Genomic DNA, 15544 nt, shown 5'->3' on the forward strand with positions numbered 1-15544 from the left:
CTAACATTGGTGAAATGTAAATAAATCCTAGTCTAATTTAGAATGCATGTATATCCTTCAGAAACTTTTCAGGTTTCTTGCCTAGGGGATACCTCTAATGACCTGTGCATTTTCATACAAATTTACCCAAAAACTATTGGGGAAGGGGCGAATGGAAGGGAAAGCAAATAACTCCCTCGCCCAAACTGGAGAACCCCCCTTCTGAAACTTTGCTGGTTTCTTACTTAGGGACAACTGTAGGCTGTCTGTAACTTTCAGAACAATGGTCCACAAGGAACATAGGGAGATAAGTATGTCCTCTTTTGGAGACCTCACAATGTCAAGGCCACCCTTGCACAAAACCCCTTGTGGCTAGCATTCTGAAATTTGACAGACATGATCTCCTCTGACAGGGCAATGAATCCTGAAATTTTTATCCAATTCTTCCAAGGAATTAAAATGTTATTGGCAGCTCCCTTTAAAAGAAAATCAAAATATAAACCCTGCACCTATTTTTCTGACATTGGGCAGGTGTAATCCCCTTCTAGGGGGGCTACTATGCCTGCAATTATCATCCAGTTCTGACCAAGAGAAAAAAGTTACAGTTTTTTTTCTAATTTCCTGTGTTAGTCAACAGGAAGCATAAAGACTCGTTTTTCCAAACCTTGACTCAGGTTTGGTGCTGAGCAGAAGTGGTCCGACTACAAATTGGCCAGAGCAGAAGCGGGATGTTTTCCAAAATGCTGAATTGGAGTCTGCGTTGAAGTGGGGTGGGGGTAGGGTCAGTGCACACTTTGTATGTATGTATGTATGTATGTATTTAATTTTTGTGAACCGCCCAGAGAGCTTCGGCTATTGGGTGGTATAGAAATAAATAAATAAATAAATATGTATGTATGTATGTAATCTATACACACACGCAAGCACACTGGATGCACACACCACACACACACACATATTAGACATGCACTTAGACTCATATATATGGGCCTGTGACCCAGATCTTTTAAGAACCTAGCAATGCCCCTGCTTCCGCCCACCCCTGTCATACTGTATATTTGATAATAGGATCAGATATGATCTATTAAGAACAATATATCCAAAAGCTGATAATTTAGTCCCTTCCCCATCTCCTGCTCTTGTGACAGCATTTTGGGGTGGCAGTGCAGGGCCTTTAATAAGGAGTTGTTTAACGGAAGATTCTAGGGCCTGATCCTAACTAGGATCTTTATGCATGGCAAGCTTGTGCCCTGCTATTGAGCCATGGCTGTTCCTCAGTAAAGGAAAAGCCCCTATTTCATCTTTCTCAGGGGCAGGCCTGCTCACCTCACTCATGACTGAGTGGTTGGCCGTGAACCAGAGTACACAGCTGGAAGCATGTTGCGCATAGCATGGTGGGACACTCCATGAGCAGGTCTGATGTTATGAAATGAGGTCATTGGGTTAGGCTGCAATCCTATACCTGCTTGTTTGAGAGTAACTCCCATTTACCTCAATGGTATTTACTTCTGAAAATACATGAATAGGATTACACTGCAAGTCGCTATTTTCCCTCCAAATAGTGGAACAGCCATCTAGAAAATATGCCCTAGGAAGCAAAAAGTATTGACATTCACCACCACCCAAGCCCTGTGCCCATGCAGAAGCGATGTCATAGTCACTTTTCCCCCCGCTTTTATTTTTTTAAACGTTATTTTATTGTTTCATCAACAAACAATGCAACCTAAAAACCCAACTGCCACTAAGTATGAAACAACTTATCGACAATCACCCCCGCATAGCGATACAGATATATAAAGCTGCATGGCTGAGCTGCTTCCTGAGGGTCTACGGATCTTGGGCGGTATAGAAATGTCACGAATAGGTCTTTAGAAACCGGTTAAAGCTGCAATCCTACACCCACTTCCCTGGGAGTAAGCCCCGTTGAACTCAATGGAACTTACTGCTGAGCAGACGCGTATAAGAGTGCACCGTCAGTCAGCCGTTCCGCTTTGTTAAATCTTTGGGGAACTAACAGGGGCGGTTGCAGCTCCGTTAAGCCCCGCCGTCTTCTGAAGCAAAGATCGCGGGACCAGAGGAGCCGAGCCGAGCCGAGCCGCAAAACCAAGCCCGGGAGAGGTCGGGAGCGGGGGGGGGGGAGGAAGGAACACACGCCCCCTGGCTCCGTCAGTCTGGCCGCGCCCATTCCGTTGGCCACGCCCACTGGTGGGCGGGCTAACTGGGAGGGCGCTATGGCCGAGGATGTTGTGGTCCTCATCGAGTCGAGTACCGATGGGGAAAGCTCCGGCTGGTATTCGCGGCTTCGCCGCCGGCGCCAGTTCCAGAGGCGAAAACGACGGCGGCGGCGGCGGCAGCCGAGGCGCGGCCTCCCAAAACCCCTGGTGAGTTTTGCGGGGCTTGGCGAGCGTGCCAGCAGTAAAGATGGAGGTGCTTCCGGTCGTCGCCGGGCTCCCTGAGAGGAATTTCGGGTTTCCGCCCGCCCCGCAGCTTGGGTCTCGCGCTCTCGCCCTCGGCTCTCTGCCTGAGGCGGGTTCGCCCCTTGCCTTGCGGGGACGGGGGGCCTTTTCTGTCCTCCTCTCCAACCACACCGGCTTTGTCACGGTGTACGCGCGCCCGTTGATGCTGGCGGCTGGCCAGCCTGGAGTGTTCTCCGTAGAGTGTGCTCTGGTGGAATGTCAGCCGCGCGCTTGTTTAGCACACGCCGGACGGGGGAATTCGAAAAACGTGGGCGGCTGGTGGGTCCGATTTCGTTCGGGCTGTGAATCCGTTCTGGGTTTCAGGCAGAACTCTAAAGGAACTATTCGAGGCGCTGAATCCTAGCTGCAAAATGGGTTCAGCACCGTGGATAGCTCCGTTAGAGTTCTGGCCGTTCTGACTGAAACGCAGAATGGATTCACAGCCCCACCGAAATCGGAGCCTCCAGTCTGCACTGCCTAAATGTATAATATCTGAGAGCTAGATCTGTATGTCACGCTGAAAACGCTGCCCGACAGAGTCTGGATTTCTGGGGATTAAGGAAGTACACCCTTGAGATGAAGTTTTCCCAAGTTGTTTCACAAAAAGTCGGGATATAAAAGTATCAAATACGGAAAGAAATGTATGGAGCATGCCACACTTTCAAGGAAATGGTTGCTTTTCCTTTGTCCCACTTTTTCTTTTAACACAGAATAAAGCAAGTGCACCTAATTGCATTTTGATGAAGGTTAGAGGCTCTGAGCTCACTACACCGTCTTCCTGATCTATGACAGTCCTGCAATACAAACACCTGTTTCCACATGTTCCTATTACCTTTTATTGCAGACATTCCTTATATTCTCCTATTTGCTTTCTCCTATGGAATCGTATTACCCTGCCCTGATGCTTGATCATGACATTGTTGCTCTTGCCCTGAGCCAGAGCAGCTTCACAAGAGCACCAAAGCACACAACAGAAACCTTGGAAGCTGCTTTACGGCAGGGGAGTCTATTTGTCCATCTAGCCTTGTATTGTTACTTTTGACTGGCAGCCTCTCTCCAGGGTCTCAGATAGTGTCTCTTCCCATGACCTGCTACATGATCCTTTTAATGGGAGATGCCAAGGATTGAACTTGCAAAACATATGCTCTGCCACTGAGCTGTGGCCACTCCCCAAATGCCAACTGTAAGTGATAGTCACAAATTAAAACAATGGGATTTAAAAAAAAATAACTTATAAAGCACCTACAGTTTTTATAGTGCTGTTCAGAGATTTAAAAAAAACTGGACACTCTATGCCCATATGATCACAATCTAATGGACACTATCCAAAAGGAAAAGGTAATGGGGAGGGAAAAGGAAAGCGAGTACATTCCAGATGTCTGAATGACTACTGTTCTCAATCTCAGCTGGGACTGATGGGAATTGAAGTCTAAAGGGTACCAGGTTGGGGAAAGCTGATTGAAGACATATGGGGGATGAGCGTAAACATTGCCAGGCTGTTGCCACCCTTCACAATGATGGTAATGTGTCTGCGTCTAAGTCACAGGACACCATGGACCAACATCTGGGCTAGACAAAGAATTGGGAGGTAAATGATAACATGTGAATTCAGGAAGTCCAGGAGTGAATGCAAGAAGGGCTGCACTGCAGAAAGCTAAAAATAAAGCTGCTAGGTTTTCCTGATACCAAGGGGACTGCTGTAAACTTTACAGTATAAAGGAAAAAATAATAAAGTTTAGATGATTGGGAGGATGTGGAATGATCAAGATATTAGTATGGGTTTCAGAGGGGATAATGTCTAAAGAAGAAATGGCAGTCCCCAGAGTAGAACAACAGTTTCTGTAGCAGTATTCAAACTGAATGACAATGGAATGTGCAGAGCTGAAAGAGAATGAAATTCACCACAGTGGTGTGCTCGTTGAATAACTGCCTATGCAGTATGACATCATAATGCCATACTGCCCACAGTTCTTCATGCTCTGGTAACATCCAGGCTAGGCTACTGTTATGCATGATATGTGAGGCTGCCTATGGAAAAACATTCGGAAGCTTCAACCGGTTGAAAACATGGCAGCAAGGTTATTATAATCTGGGGGTGACTGCTACTACCACATCACACCAGGATTAAAAGTTCTTCGTTGGTAGCCAGTTTGCCTCTGGGCCTAATTCAGATATTGGGGTTGATGTTCAAAGCCCTACATAGCTTCAGTATCGTATAAAAAAAAAAGTTTCTCCAGGTTCCCCTGCTTTCTGTGGTTAGAATGGCTATTGGACAGAGGACATTTTCGGTGGTGGCTCCAAAAATTGTGGAACTCCCTTCCTGGGCTTTTTAGCCTGGCACGTACTTCGTTTTCTTTTAGGTCCCTGATGAAGTCCATCCTGTGTACATGTGATTTTAACTGAGGATCTGCTAGGTTTATTTTGTTTTAATCTGCTGGTTTGTTTGTTTCCTGTTTCTTATTGTTGGCTTGTTATTTTATTTTATTGATAGACACCTTGAGGCCCTTATTTATGAAAGAAGGGCTAGAAATACCTTTAAATGGATAACAATTTCCAAACTGGAGTTACATCATCCAGATATTACTGGCAGTATCCTGTATAAAAATAAAATTACCATGCCAAAATAAAAATGACCATAATTCTGTGTTGGGTGTCTTAGTTCTGCTGTCCTTTCCATACTGGGAGTGATTATTTACCACCATTCTGTTCTACTATCCTGCTTGTTCCTACCATTCTGTGTGGACTACATCAGTGTGTAGACTCAGAAAATCAATTTCATTTCAATGCTTGTACCCCACATCCTTCCAAAAGGAAGCCCATGGCAGCTGACAATAACATACCAAAGCAAATAACAGTAATATCGAACACAACAGCAAACTATCTGAAAAATTATCTAACAAATCATCATCCACTTACTCAGGATCTCTCTTTTCTTACATTTTATCTGGAGGCTGCCATACACCACTGAACACTATCATTTCAGTCTTGTGGGCTGTCATGTCACGGCAATATTTGTCTTGCTGTGATCATAAATTCAGATTTTCATGACACCCTCTGCCTTTCTGTTAATTCTGCTTGGGTTCTTTCTTGGCATTTCCCCAGCTTCCCAGTATATCCCTTGTCATTTGACTTAACTTTCATTATTTTAGTTGTCCTTTTGGTTTTGTCCATTGCTTTTGGTTTTCTGTCATTTTTTGACAGCATACTTTGCTGCCATGTAGAGTTAGGAATATACTGTGTTCCATTGTCTGAGTTACATATAAGCCTTGTTGCTGCTATTTGCTCCTGGCCTTCATTTGTAATAATCTTCTATCCAGTATCAAAACATCCAGATGTGTAATGGCTAGGACAAGCCTGGGCTTGCCTTGCTGTTTGTCTGGAACCAAGGAACCATCCCAGTCTCAGTACTGTGAGCTGGACTCCTGAGGCTTTGATCATAGAGTTGGGGATTCCTGTATACTGTGCCTCTTTGCCCATGAGGCAGACAGGAAGTATGAATTGAGGGTGTTTTGTTATGGATTCTTATGTAACTCAGTAGGTTATAAATGCCTGCCTGTTACGTCAACTAAAAGCAACCCTTTGTGGGGAGGAGTTGGATGGTTAGATGTTGGTAGCTCTCAGAGCTATAACTTGGTAGCCAGTTTGATCTCTTAACAAGTGCTCCCACTCCTGATGGTCAGAATTTCTCTCTCTCTCTCTTTTTGTCAATGGATTGTGGCAGCTGTTCATTTTAGTGTTTGTTAGGGTGGATTAAATTGGTGGAACTAGATTCATCCAATTTACCAAGCAGCTCCTGGGTGCTGGGGTAAAGACTTCAAGGATGCTACTAGTGATGTTGGAGAAATCCGCAGTGGAGCCAAATGAGCTTGGGTTTTCATGAATCTGACCCACAGATTCTGCAGCAGGCTGGCTTTTCCCCTGTTGGGTAGATTCTGTGGACTTGCGGACTGTTTTTCCAACTTTCCTGAATTTCGCACAAATTTCATCATAGAAAAATACAAAAAATTTAAAAAGCTGGCCAAAAATGTGCATTTCCCCCATAGCCTAAAGCGTGAAAATGCACATTTGGGGGGAGTTTGCTCATTTTCACATGTGTGAATTTGTGTGTATTTAGAAACAAAAAAAATCCGATTCCATCCATGGGCAGACAACAGAATGCCATGGGCATCTGACAATCCACAAAATACAGAACAGATTTTACACAATCCACACATCCCTAGATGTCACACTTGGACTGGGTCCGCATGTCACGCTAAGCCGTGGTGGGTTGTTATTGTGGGTGGTGGCACAGTGGCTTAGCGTGACATCCAAAACCAGAGCGATTTTCCCATTATGGGAAGTTTTGCACAAAGAAGCCACCCTGAGAACCCATGGCTTGTAGTAGGATTGTTTAGGGTGGCTTGTTCTCAGGATGGCTTAGTGTGACATCCAAACCCAGCAGAATGATTTTTTCGTGGGTTGTTGGGAATGGCTTGAGAGCCAGCCAGCAAGACCAGCAAAGCCCCCTGCCACTTCTCACGATCTTGCTAGTGCCACTGACATTCTCCCTCATCCCTTCTCAACCTCAGGATGGATTTTTAATTTGTTTTTGTAGGAATCATTAAGAAAGGACACCAGAAAGCGTCCCAAACACATTCATAAGTTGTTGGGTTTTTTGGTTTTGCTCCTGCACAAGTGCACAGGAACAAATGACCACTGCTAGCAGTTTTGTGCAAATCTCCCCTCTATTTTATTGCTCTGCCATGCGATATGTGCAAATTTCACCTCCATTCTACTGCTTTGCTATGAATTTTGTGTAATTTTTGTGATCTCACTCACTGTTCTGCAACCCTCATGTACATCTTGACAGCTAGCAATGGAGCTGGCAACTGCAGAAAAGAAGGCGTTTGGAAGCAGGTGTGCTTACTTCAGTGTAATGTGAAGTAGCCTTTTTTTAAAAAAGGTGTTCCCTAGCGAAGTGGAAGACATTGACAAGCGGCGGGGAGGAGCTGAAAGCAGCTGGAGCCTGCAGCGGAGAAGGCACTTTGGGGGCACGTGTGCTTACTTCAGTGTAACTTGAAGCAGGTTTTTTTTTTTTAAGTGTTCACTGAAGTGGAGGACATTGACAAGAGGGGGATATGGGTACACTTGGCTAAATAGGGGACAGGCACTCTTGTGCAAGAGCGCAAATCCACAAACAAAAAGACAAAACTTGCAGCCGTGTACCCGCATTTGTAAGGACACAGAAAATTATTTCCTTTTTGTGCTCTGATCTAGGCCGGGGGTTGGGGTGGGAGGTAGTTTCAGTAAATGGAGGATGAAATTGACAAGGACATTTGCAAGAGGGGAATCTTGCTATGCTTGGCTCAATAGCAGGCAAGCACTCTTGTGTTTGTAAGCGCTTGCGCAAGAACCCCAACAACAACAACAACAAAACAAAGCCTGTGACAGCGTTCCTGCATTCATAAGGGATCAGAAAAACATTTCCTTTTTGCAATCTGATGTAGAAGGTGGGGAGTTTCCCTTGTCAGCCAGAAACCACAGTGGACCAATTGCAGAAAGGGCACTTTCCTTGCTAGCAAAACAGCTTTTATTTTTAAAGGCTGTTTCAGGTTACACCAATAAGCAGCTTCTCATAAAATGTAATTATGTCAATGTCCTTGTAAATTTTGTCCTCCATTTCAGTGCTTCCCTTACTAGTGAACACCTTTTTTTAAGGGCTGCCTCATGTTACACTGAAGTAAGAACACCTGCCTGCAAAGTGCCTTCTCTCCTGTAGCTGCCTGCTCCGTTCCTAGCTGTGAGATGTACATGGAGGCTACAGAGCAGTGAGCAGAATGGCAAAATTATGCAAAATCAATGGCAGAGCAGTAGAATGGAAGTGAAATTTGTGCGACTCTCATGGCAGAGCAGTAAAATGGAGAGGAAATCTGTGCAATACTCAAAGTGGAGCAGTAGAATAGAGGAAAAATTTGTGCAATTTTCATGGCAAGAAAAATTTAAAAATCATGAATGCCTTCATGCATTCAGAAGGGCTTGAACAATTATTTCCTTCTTGCAATCTGATGTGGCGGGGGGGGGTGTCCCTTGTCAGCCAGCAACCGCAGCAGACCAGTTGCAGAAAGGGTGCTGATGTATGGAATGAGGAAAAGAGAATTTCTGCTTCAAAGCCCCTGGGATACATGCCAGGTATGGGCTGGAGGAGTGAGAGGGACTGAGGGAGAAACAAGCCACAGGAAGCCACCATGCGGGCGATCACCTGTTGGGAGCAACAGACAAGCCACCCACCCACCCACCATGTCTTCTTCCCATGGTGGCTTAGCGTGGTGTGCGAACGCATCCTTGGTCTCTGGTATTTGGAGCAGAGCACATGAATGTATTATTTGTTACATTTGTATGCTGCCTTTCCACTAAGTAGTGCTCGAGATAGCTAACAGCAATAAAATACAAATATAATCAAATACAAAATTTTCTTTAAAAAAACATTAAAAACAAGGCAGGTAAAGCATATCAGTACAATAAACCCAATAAAAATGAGTTAATCCAATTGTTTCATCTTTACAATGGCTATGTACTATCGGCAATATGGGAGGCAGGATGCCTCTGTGTCCCAGTTGCTAGGGAACACAAGCTGGAGGGGCGCTATTGCACTCATGGCCTACTTGTGGGCAGAGCAGTTGGTTGGCCACTGTAGGGATAGAATGCTGGACTAGTGAGGCCTTTGGCCTGATTCAGAAGGGCGTTCCTTATGTTCTAGGCTGGCAACGACTTGGAAGTGTTTAGTTTATGAAGGCTTCTTCGTGGTATTCATGAACTACCACAGGTGCTGGTTACAGCCAGTTCTTGGGGACCTATACTTCACAGTCTAATTCCCAGTCAAAAAGCTATTGAGTAACCCGCTCCCTCCTTCAACAGCCAGCCTCAATTTCAAGGCCAGAACAGAAAAATTACCGTTTTGAGAGCTGCGACAAGCCCCTGATTTGTAGTGCAATTAGCAAATTGTGTACATCAGAGCCAGTTGTCCAGCTGTGGGAATTTCCATGCACAAGACCTAAAATGGGTGACTCTCCAGGTATCACTATCTCGGACATAGCACATGTAGGCCCATCGCACTCTGGCCTCTGATGTACTTCAGCTACCTCTAGTAGGTCCAGGCCTGCCCCGTTTATATTCACTGATATCTGTTCCTTTATTGCCAAATAAGGAAATAAACAGGTTTGAGGCATCGGAAATCACATGAATCAGGGGCGTTTGAATCTTGATAGGGCAAAGAGAGATGCAGTTATTATAATTTGGTGGTTGCATCAGCAGTTAAAGCTATTTCCTCTGAGGTTTGCCGTGGCCAAGAGATTCTGCAGTTCAGTGGCAGTTATCAGGAGGCTCCTCCTCTCCCCCTCCCCCACATTTCCTCTTGCGTCTGCCACAGGGACCCAGAAGCTTTGAGAGAGATTAGCAACAGCCCAAGGGGGCGAGGAAGCATTGCTGTGCAAAGGACTCTTAAGGACTGGCTGCTTCAGCATTCTTTCCCAGCCCAGGGTTATTGTGTCGGAGACCTGCTGTGGCCTGGAAATCTAGCAGAAGAGTGGTATTTGGAATGTCTGAGGATTGGAGGGAGACTTGTGTACATATTCTCCCCACCCTGCCCTCTGGTTTCTTGCATCTGTCACTGGGAGCCAGGAGGCGCAGAAGACAACAACCTAGGTGAAGCCCCACCCTGTCATGGAACTAAGGATCTGGAGTTGGGGATGAGCAGTGAGGTGGCCCAAGTTTGCTGACGACACCAGATGGTTGAGGGGGGTTGAAATGAAATGGGACAGTGGAGAGATTCAAAAAAGGGGAAGGGTAGTGGTTCAGCAGTAGAGCACCTGCTTACCTGCAGAAGGTCTCAGACTTAATCCCGGGCATCTCGAGGTAAGGCTGGAAAAATTTGTGCCTGATACCCTAGAGAGCCATTGCTGCCAGTCAGTGTTGACAGTACTGGGCTAGATGGACCTAGGGTCTGACTCACTAGAAGGCAGCTTCCTATGTTCCTATGACCTCTCCAAACTGGGAGGGTTAAACAGTCCTTTAACTGGTTAAAGAACAGAAGGCGGAAAGTAGGAATAAATGGACAGATCTTGCAATGGAGGGTTGTAAGCAGTGGGGTCACCTGGAGATCTGTAGCGGGATTTGTGTTTTAATGTTCATAAATGATCTGGAGTTAGGGATGAGCTGTGTGGTGTCCATATTTGCTGATAGCACAAAACTATTTAAGATGGTTTAAAAAGAAAGAAAAGGACAGTGAAGAGCTCCAAAAGGATCTCTCCAAAATGAGAGAATGGGCATTAAAATGGCAAATGCAGTTTAATGTAAGTAAGTGTAAAGTGATGCACGTGAGAGCAAACAATCTTCACCATTATGCTGAAGGGGTCTGAGCTGGCTGTGACTGACCCAGGAAAGGGATCTTGGGGTTATGGTGGTTAGCTGGATGAAAACGTTGACCCAGTGTGCAGCTGCTGTGAGAGTAGCAAGTTCCACACTGGAAATCGTTAGGAAAGGAATTAAAAATAAAATTGCAAATATTATAATGCCTTTATTTATTTACAACATTTGTATACCACTCCACATCTAAACAGATTCTGGAGCGGTGAACAACAAGAGATAAAATAAACAAAATATTAAAAGAATGAAACATACTAAAATTATTATTAAAAAAAACACAGCGTGCCAATAAAACCGAGGCCAAGGGAGGCTTCCTAGAAAAGAGCTGTTTTCAGGAGGTGCCAAAAACAACCCAGTGTTGGCGGCTGCGTGACCTCCAAACACAGGGAGTTCCATAGGACAGGCACCACCACACTGAAAGCTCTTCTGTGGGTGGAGTCCAGCTGGGCCATGGGTCCATGTGGAACCACCAGGAGCATGCCCTCCGATGACCTCAGTGATCAGGTAGCTTGATAAGGGAAAATCTATGGTGTGACCACACTTGGAGTACTGGGTACAGTTCTGGCCACCGCACCTCAAAAAGTATATTGTAGAGCTGGAAATGGTGCAGAAAGGGGAAACTGACATTGTCAAGGAGCTGGAGCAACTCCCCTATGCGGAAAGGTTACAACATCTCAGGATTTCTAGTTTAGAAAAAAAGGTGATTAAGGGGATCATGATAGAGGTGTGTAAATTTATGCATGGTGTGGAGAAAGTGGACAGAAAGAAACTTCTCGCTCTCTCATTGTAGTAGAACTCAGGGTCATCCCATGAAGCTGAATGGTGTGAGATTCAGGACAGATAAAAGGAAGGACACAGCACATAGTTAAACTATGGAATTTGCAATCACAAAATGTAGTGATGGCCACCAACTTGGATGGCGTTAAAAGGGGATTAGACAAACTCTTGGAGGAGAAGGCTATCAATGGCTACTAGTCATGATGGCTATATATACCTCCAGTATCGGAGGCAGTATGGCTTTGTATGCCAGTTGCTGGGGAACACAAGCGGGAGGGGGTTCTTGCACTGCTTGTGGTTCTTCCCACTGGGGCATGTGGCTCTTATGTTCTTAGTATTTTTGTAAATATATTGTTGTAGCAGCCATATCGGGGGTCAGACTAAGTAGCCTCATACAGTCTCATGCTTCATGTTCTTGCTGAGCTCTTTCTCCCTTGAATATATTGTTGTAAGCTGACGAGACACAGGAATTCCTTATCTTGTCAAAGGTCATACAATTGTATATCTTGTTCTCTGCTGTTCTCTTCTGTTCTCTCCTTATCATGGCTACCCTATAACCCAGTTCTTGTATTATAAACAATGGTGCTAAGAGAAGAAATGTTGAGGACTGCAACCCCATGCAGGAGGGGGAGGAGGAGCCGTTTCATATGTGTCACAATGTCTATAAAACCAATGTGCTGATGTATTTCGGGGCTTCTGGCTCTTTGGAAATGATTCCAGCCTTAAGCCCACGCGTTAAATAAAGAATCTCTTTTTCCTTCACTCCGTGGTCTCTCTGACTCTAGGTTCTGCAACATTGTAAGCCACTTGGAGAACTTTGGTTAGCAGACAGAGTATCAGCACTGCCAAGTAAACGTTTTCGAATCAACAGACGCTAGGCCCTCACCTGGGCAGTGAAAGTCCAAATTTTTGTTTAGCAGTTTCTTTGTAAACTCTTTAAAAATGTAGCCTCTATAACAGGGATGAGGAACATGTGGCTCTCCAGATTTTGTTGAACTGCAGCTTCTGTCACCCCTCACCATTGGCTATGCTGGCTAGGGCTGATGGAAGTCTGGACGACCACACATTCCCCACCACTGCTGTATAATCTTTAATGTTCCTTAAGCTGACATTATTCTTGTCAGATCAGTCCAACCAGTGGGACCTGCAACCAAATGTTGCAGTGTAGAATGCATCTATTCAGGGTGTTAGGCAGCCAGGCAGCCAGTCCCCCTTCAGAAGACTCTGTTCCATTGCCCCTCTCCATCCACACCTTACTCCAGTTTTCCATTCCTCTCTTCAGCAATTAGCGTTCTGCGCACCCTAAGCAGGCTCAGTCCTCATTGGACTGTTTGGGTGCTTTTTTTCTTCTCCTAGGATAGAGTTGATCTAATGTCTGCCCACCTTTGGTATACAGTACTGTGCAAAAGTCTTAGGCCACCACCAGCTTTGTTGTTTTAGCAAAGTTTTAATGACCATCCATAATTATTTTCCGGTCTCTGTATTAAGATACAAACAGAAAATACAGAAAATATGTACAGGCAAAAGTCAGTATTTAGTGTGACCTCCCTCGGCTCTAAGCACATCTTGAACTCTTTTGGGGAGACTATCCTGAAGTTTTCTGAAGTAATCTTCTGGTATATTATACCAGGCTTCTTTCAGTACTTCCCAGAGTTCTTCTTTAGATGTAGGTTGTCTTTTATTTCTTTCTCTGTCCAGGTAATCCCATACTGCTTCTATAATATTCAGGTCTGGACTCTGTGGAGGCCAGTCTATGACTGTCAGTGTTTTATCAGCTGTTTTCCTCGCTAAATATGATTTCACTGCATTAGCAGTGTGCTTGGGATCATTATCATGCTGAAAAATGAAACCATTCCCAGCCAGGCGCTTTACAGAAGGAATGGTATGATAAATTAAAACCTGTCTGTACTTTTCAGCATTCATGATCCCATCAATACGGACAAGATCACCAACACCACTGGCAGAAATGCAGCCCCAAACCAGGACAGACCCTCCACCATGTTTCACTGAAGGCCGCAAGCACTCATTCGTCCATCTCTCTCCAGCTCTTCTTCTCACATATTGTCGACAATTGGACCCCAAAATTTCAAACTTGGATTCATCACTCCATAATACTCTTTTCCACTGATCCTCATTCCAATCTTTGTGAGCTTTAGCATATCTTAGCCTTTTTACCCTGTTCCCTTCCGCAAAAGTGGTTTCTTGGCTGCTACCCTTCCACAAAGACCATTCCTGGCCAGGCGCCTGCTGTTACTCTAGTGTAAGGGGAGGTTACACTAAATACTTGCCACTTTAGCCTATGGAAGCTGTTTTTTCCGATTTTTTTTTCTATTGTTGAATATTGCATTCAAATTTCCTATATTTTCTGGTTGTATTCTAACGAAGAGACCGAGAAATAATTATATATGGTCATTATACCTTTGCTAAAACAACAAATCTAATGGTGGCCTAAGACTTTTGCACCGTACTGTATATCAGGCATGGGCAACTTGTGGCCCTCCAGATGCTTTGGCCTATAACTCCCATGATCCCTCACCATTGGCTATGCTGGGTAGGGCTGATGGGAGTTGTAGGCCAAAAAATCTGGAGAGGGGGGACAAGTTGTCCAATGCTAGTATATAGGACATGTCATTTGAATTTGTCATGCTATTCCCTTCTAAGTCTGTACCTGCTCTTCAGAATTCTGAATGAGATGTCATCTTAGTTTTACATTAGTGACTTCTTCTAATGGTTAGAAAATGTCCTTAGCTGCTTCTTGGCCCTAAGCTATCTAGAAGGCTGGGAACTAGGGAATTTGAGAATTAAATCAAGATCCAGGGGCCTGTGAAATCCAGGTTTACCATCTGAGATCCACTTGAAGGGGTAGATGCTGGTTGGGAGCTTGATGAGAAACAGGGAGTTCTCCTGCCAAACTGGAATTCTGTTGGCCCTTTAATTCTGATGCAGCATTCAAATACCTAGATGTTCCAGCAAGGAGAGTTTAAACTGCAAGAGGCCAGAGGAAATGACCTTTAGTCACCTTCTCTTTGGTTTCAATGTCAGCATATTGGAAGTAGGTTTAAGCTTGCTTGGGTCTTCTATTTAGAACTGCTTTGCTCCCAAATGATCGTCCTCATGGTGGGCAGTAAAAGCTTGCTCTTTTTTTGCTATAACTCTGAACGTTCAACCATAGCCTCATCCTTTAAAATGTAATTATATGAGATTTACTTTGCTGCTTCCAGTATTGTAAATCCTCCATGGGAAGCCGTGCTGTTTACTGGTTTGCCCCTTGTATAATCCCCCTGGTGCCAGGTTGTTTTTCCCAAGGTTTTTTTTCTTTTCAGGCCCCTCACCTGAGGCTGTTACTATGCCACCTCCCCTGTGGGCCCTTTCACAAAGCATGGCCACATCGGCCTTCAAGATTTTAAATCTAGTTGTTGCTAATTTAGCAAGACTGTAAAAAATCCCCACAGGATAATGCGCTCTGCAGAAGTCATGACATCAGATTTGCTTTGATTGGCTTGGCCCCTTATGGCAGGATCCTAAATCTCTGTCAGCCAAATTCAGTTTCAGAGGGGCCACATTCCAGTGGTGGGTGGGACTGAAGGCAAAGGGGGCTGGGGCCCCAAACCCCAGAAATATCAGGAAGTCCAGCATATTTTACCTTAAGGGTTTTATTGACAATCAGTAACTAGACCCAGGGCATAGTCTGAAGGCCCATGAGTTAACTACTTTGCTGAAGCTTAGCAGGTCTGGATCTGGTCAGTGCCCAGAGGGGAGACCACCTGGGAACTGCATGTAGCTACCTTGAGTTCCATGATGGAAGAAAGGGGGGATATAAGTGTAATAAATAAATAATAACTAAGCCTTAGGAGAGGCATTTCAACCTTTTAGAATTGGGGGGGGGGAATCTGCACAAAAGCTGGAAACTATTGATGTTTGGGTGGGAAAGG

The 15544-nt window shown here is 44.8% G+C and overlaps 1 protein-coding gene across 5 annotated transcripts in view; it reads left to right on the plus strand.

Moving 5' to 3' along the window:
- The first annotated feature begins 2176 nt into the window (after nt 1-2176).
- Nucleotides 2177-15544, plus strand: part of SIMC1 (SUMO interacting motifs containing 1) — a 30001-nt gene continuing 16633 nt past the window's right edge. For 3 of the 5 annotated variants that reach the window (XM_084839308.1, XM_084839310.1, XM_084839309.1), the window contains exon 1: nt 2177-2360. In XM_084839308.1, the coding sequence (XP_084695434.1) occupies nt 2211-2360 (150 nt within the window). In that variant the 5' untranslated portion in view covers nt 2177-2210. Of the gene's footprint in view, nt 2361-9836; nt 10116-15544 lie in introns of those variants that run through there. The other 2 variants (XM_084839312.1, XM_084839311.1) reach the window with 2 other exon arrangements.

The sequence above is a fragment of the Heloderma suspectum genome, chromosome 2 (assembly GCF_057233095.1).
Source record: "Heloderma suspectum isolate Gila_16-S chromosome 2, 16-S_ref, whole genome shotgun sequence".
NCBI lineage: Eukaryota > Metazoa > Chordata > Lepidosauria > Squamata > Helodermatidae > Heloderma > Heloderma suspectum.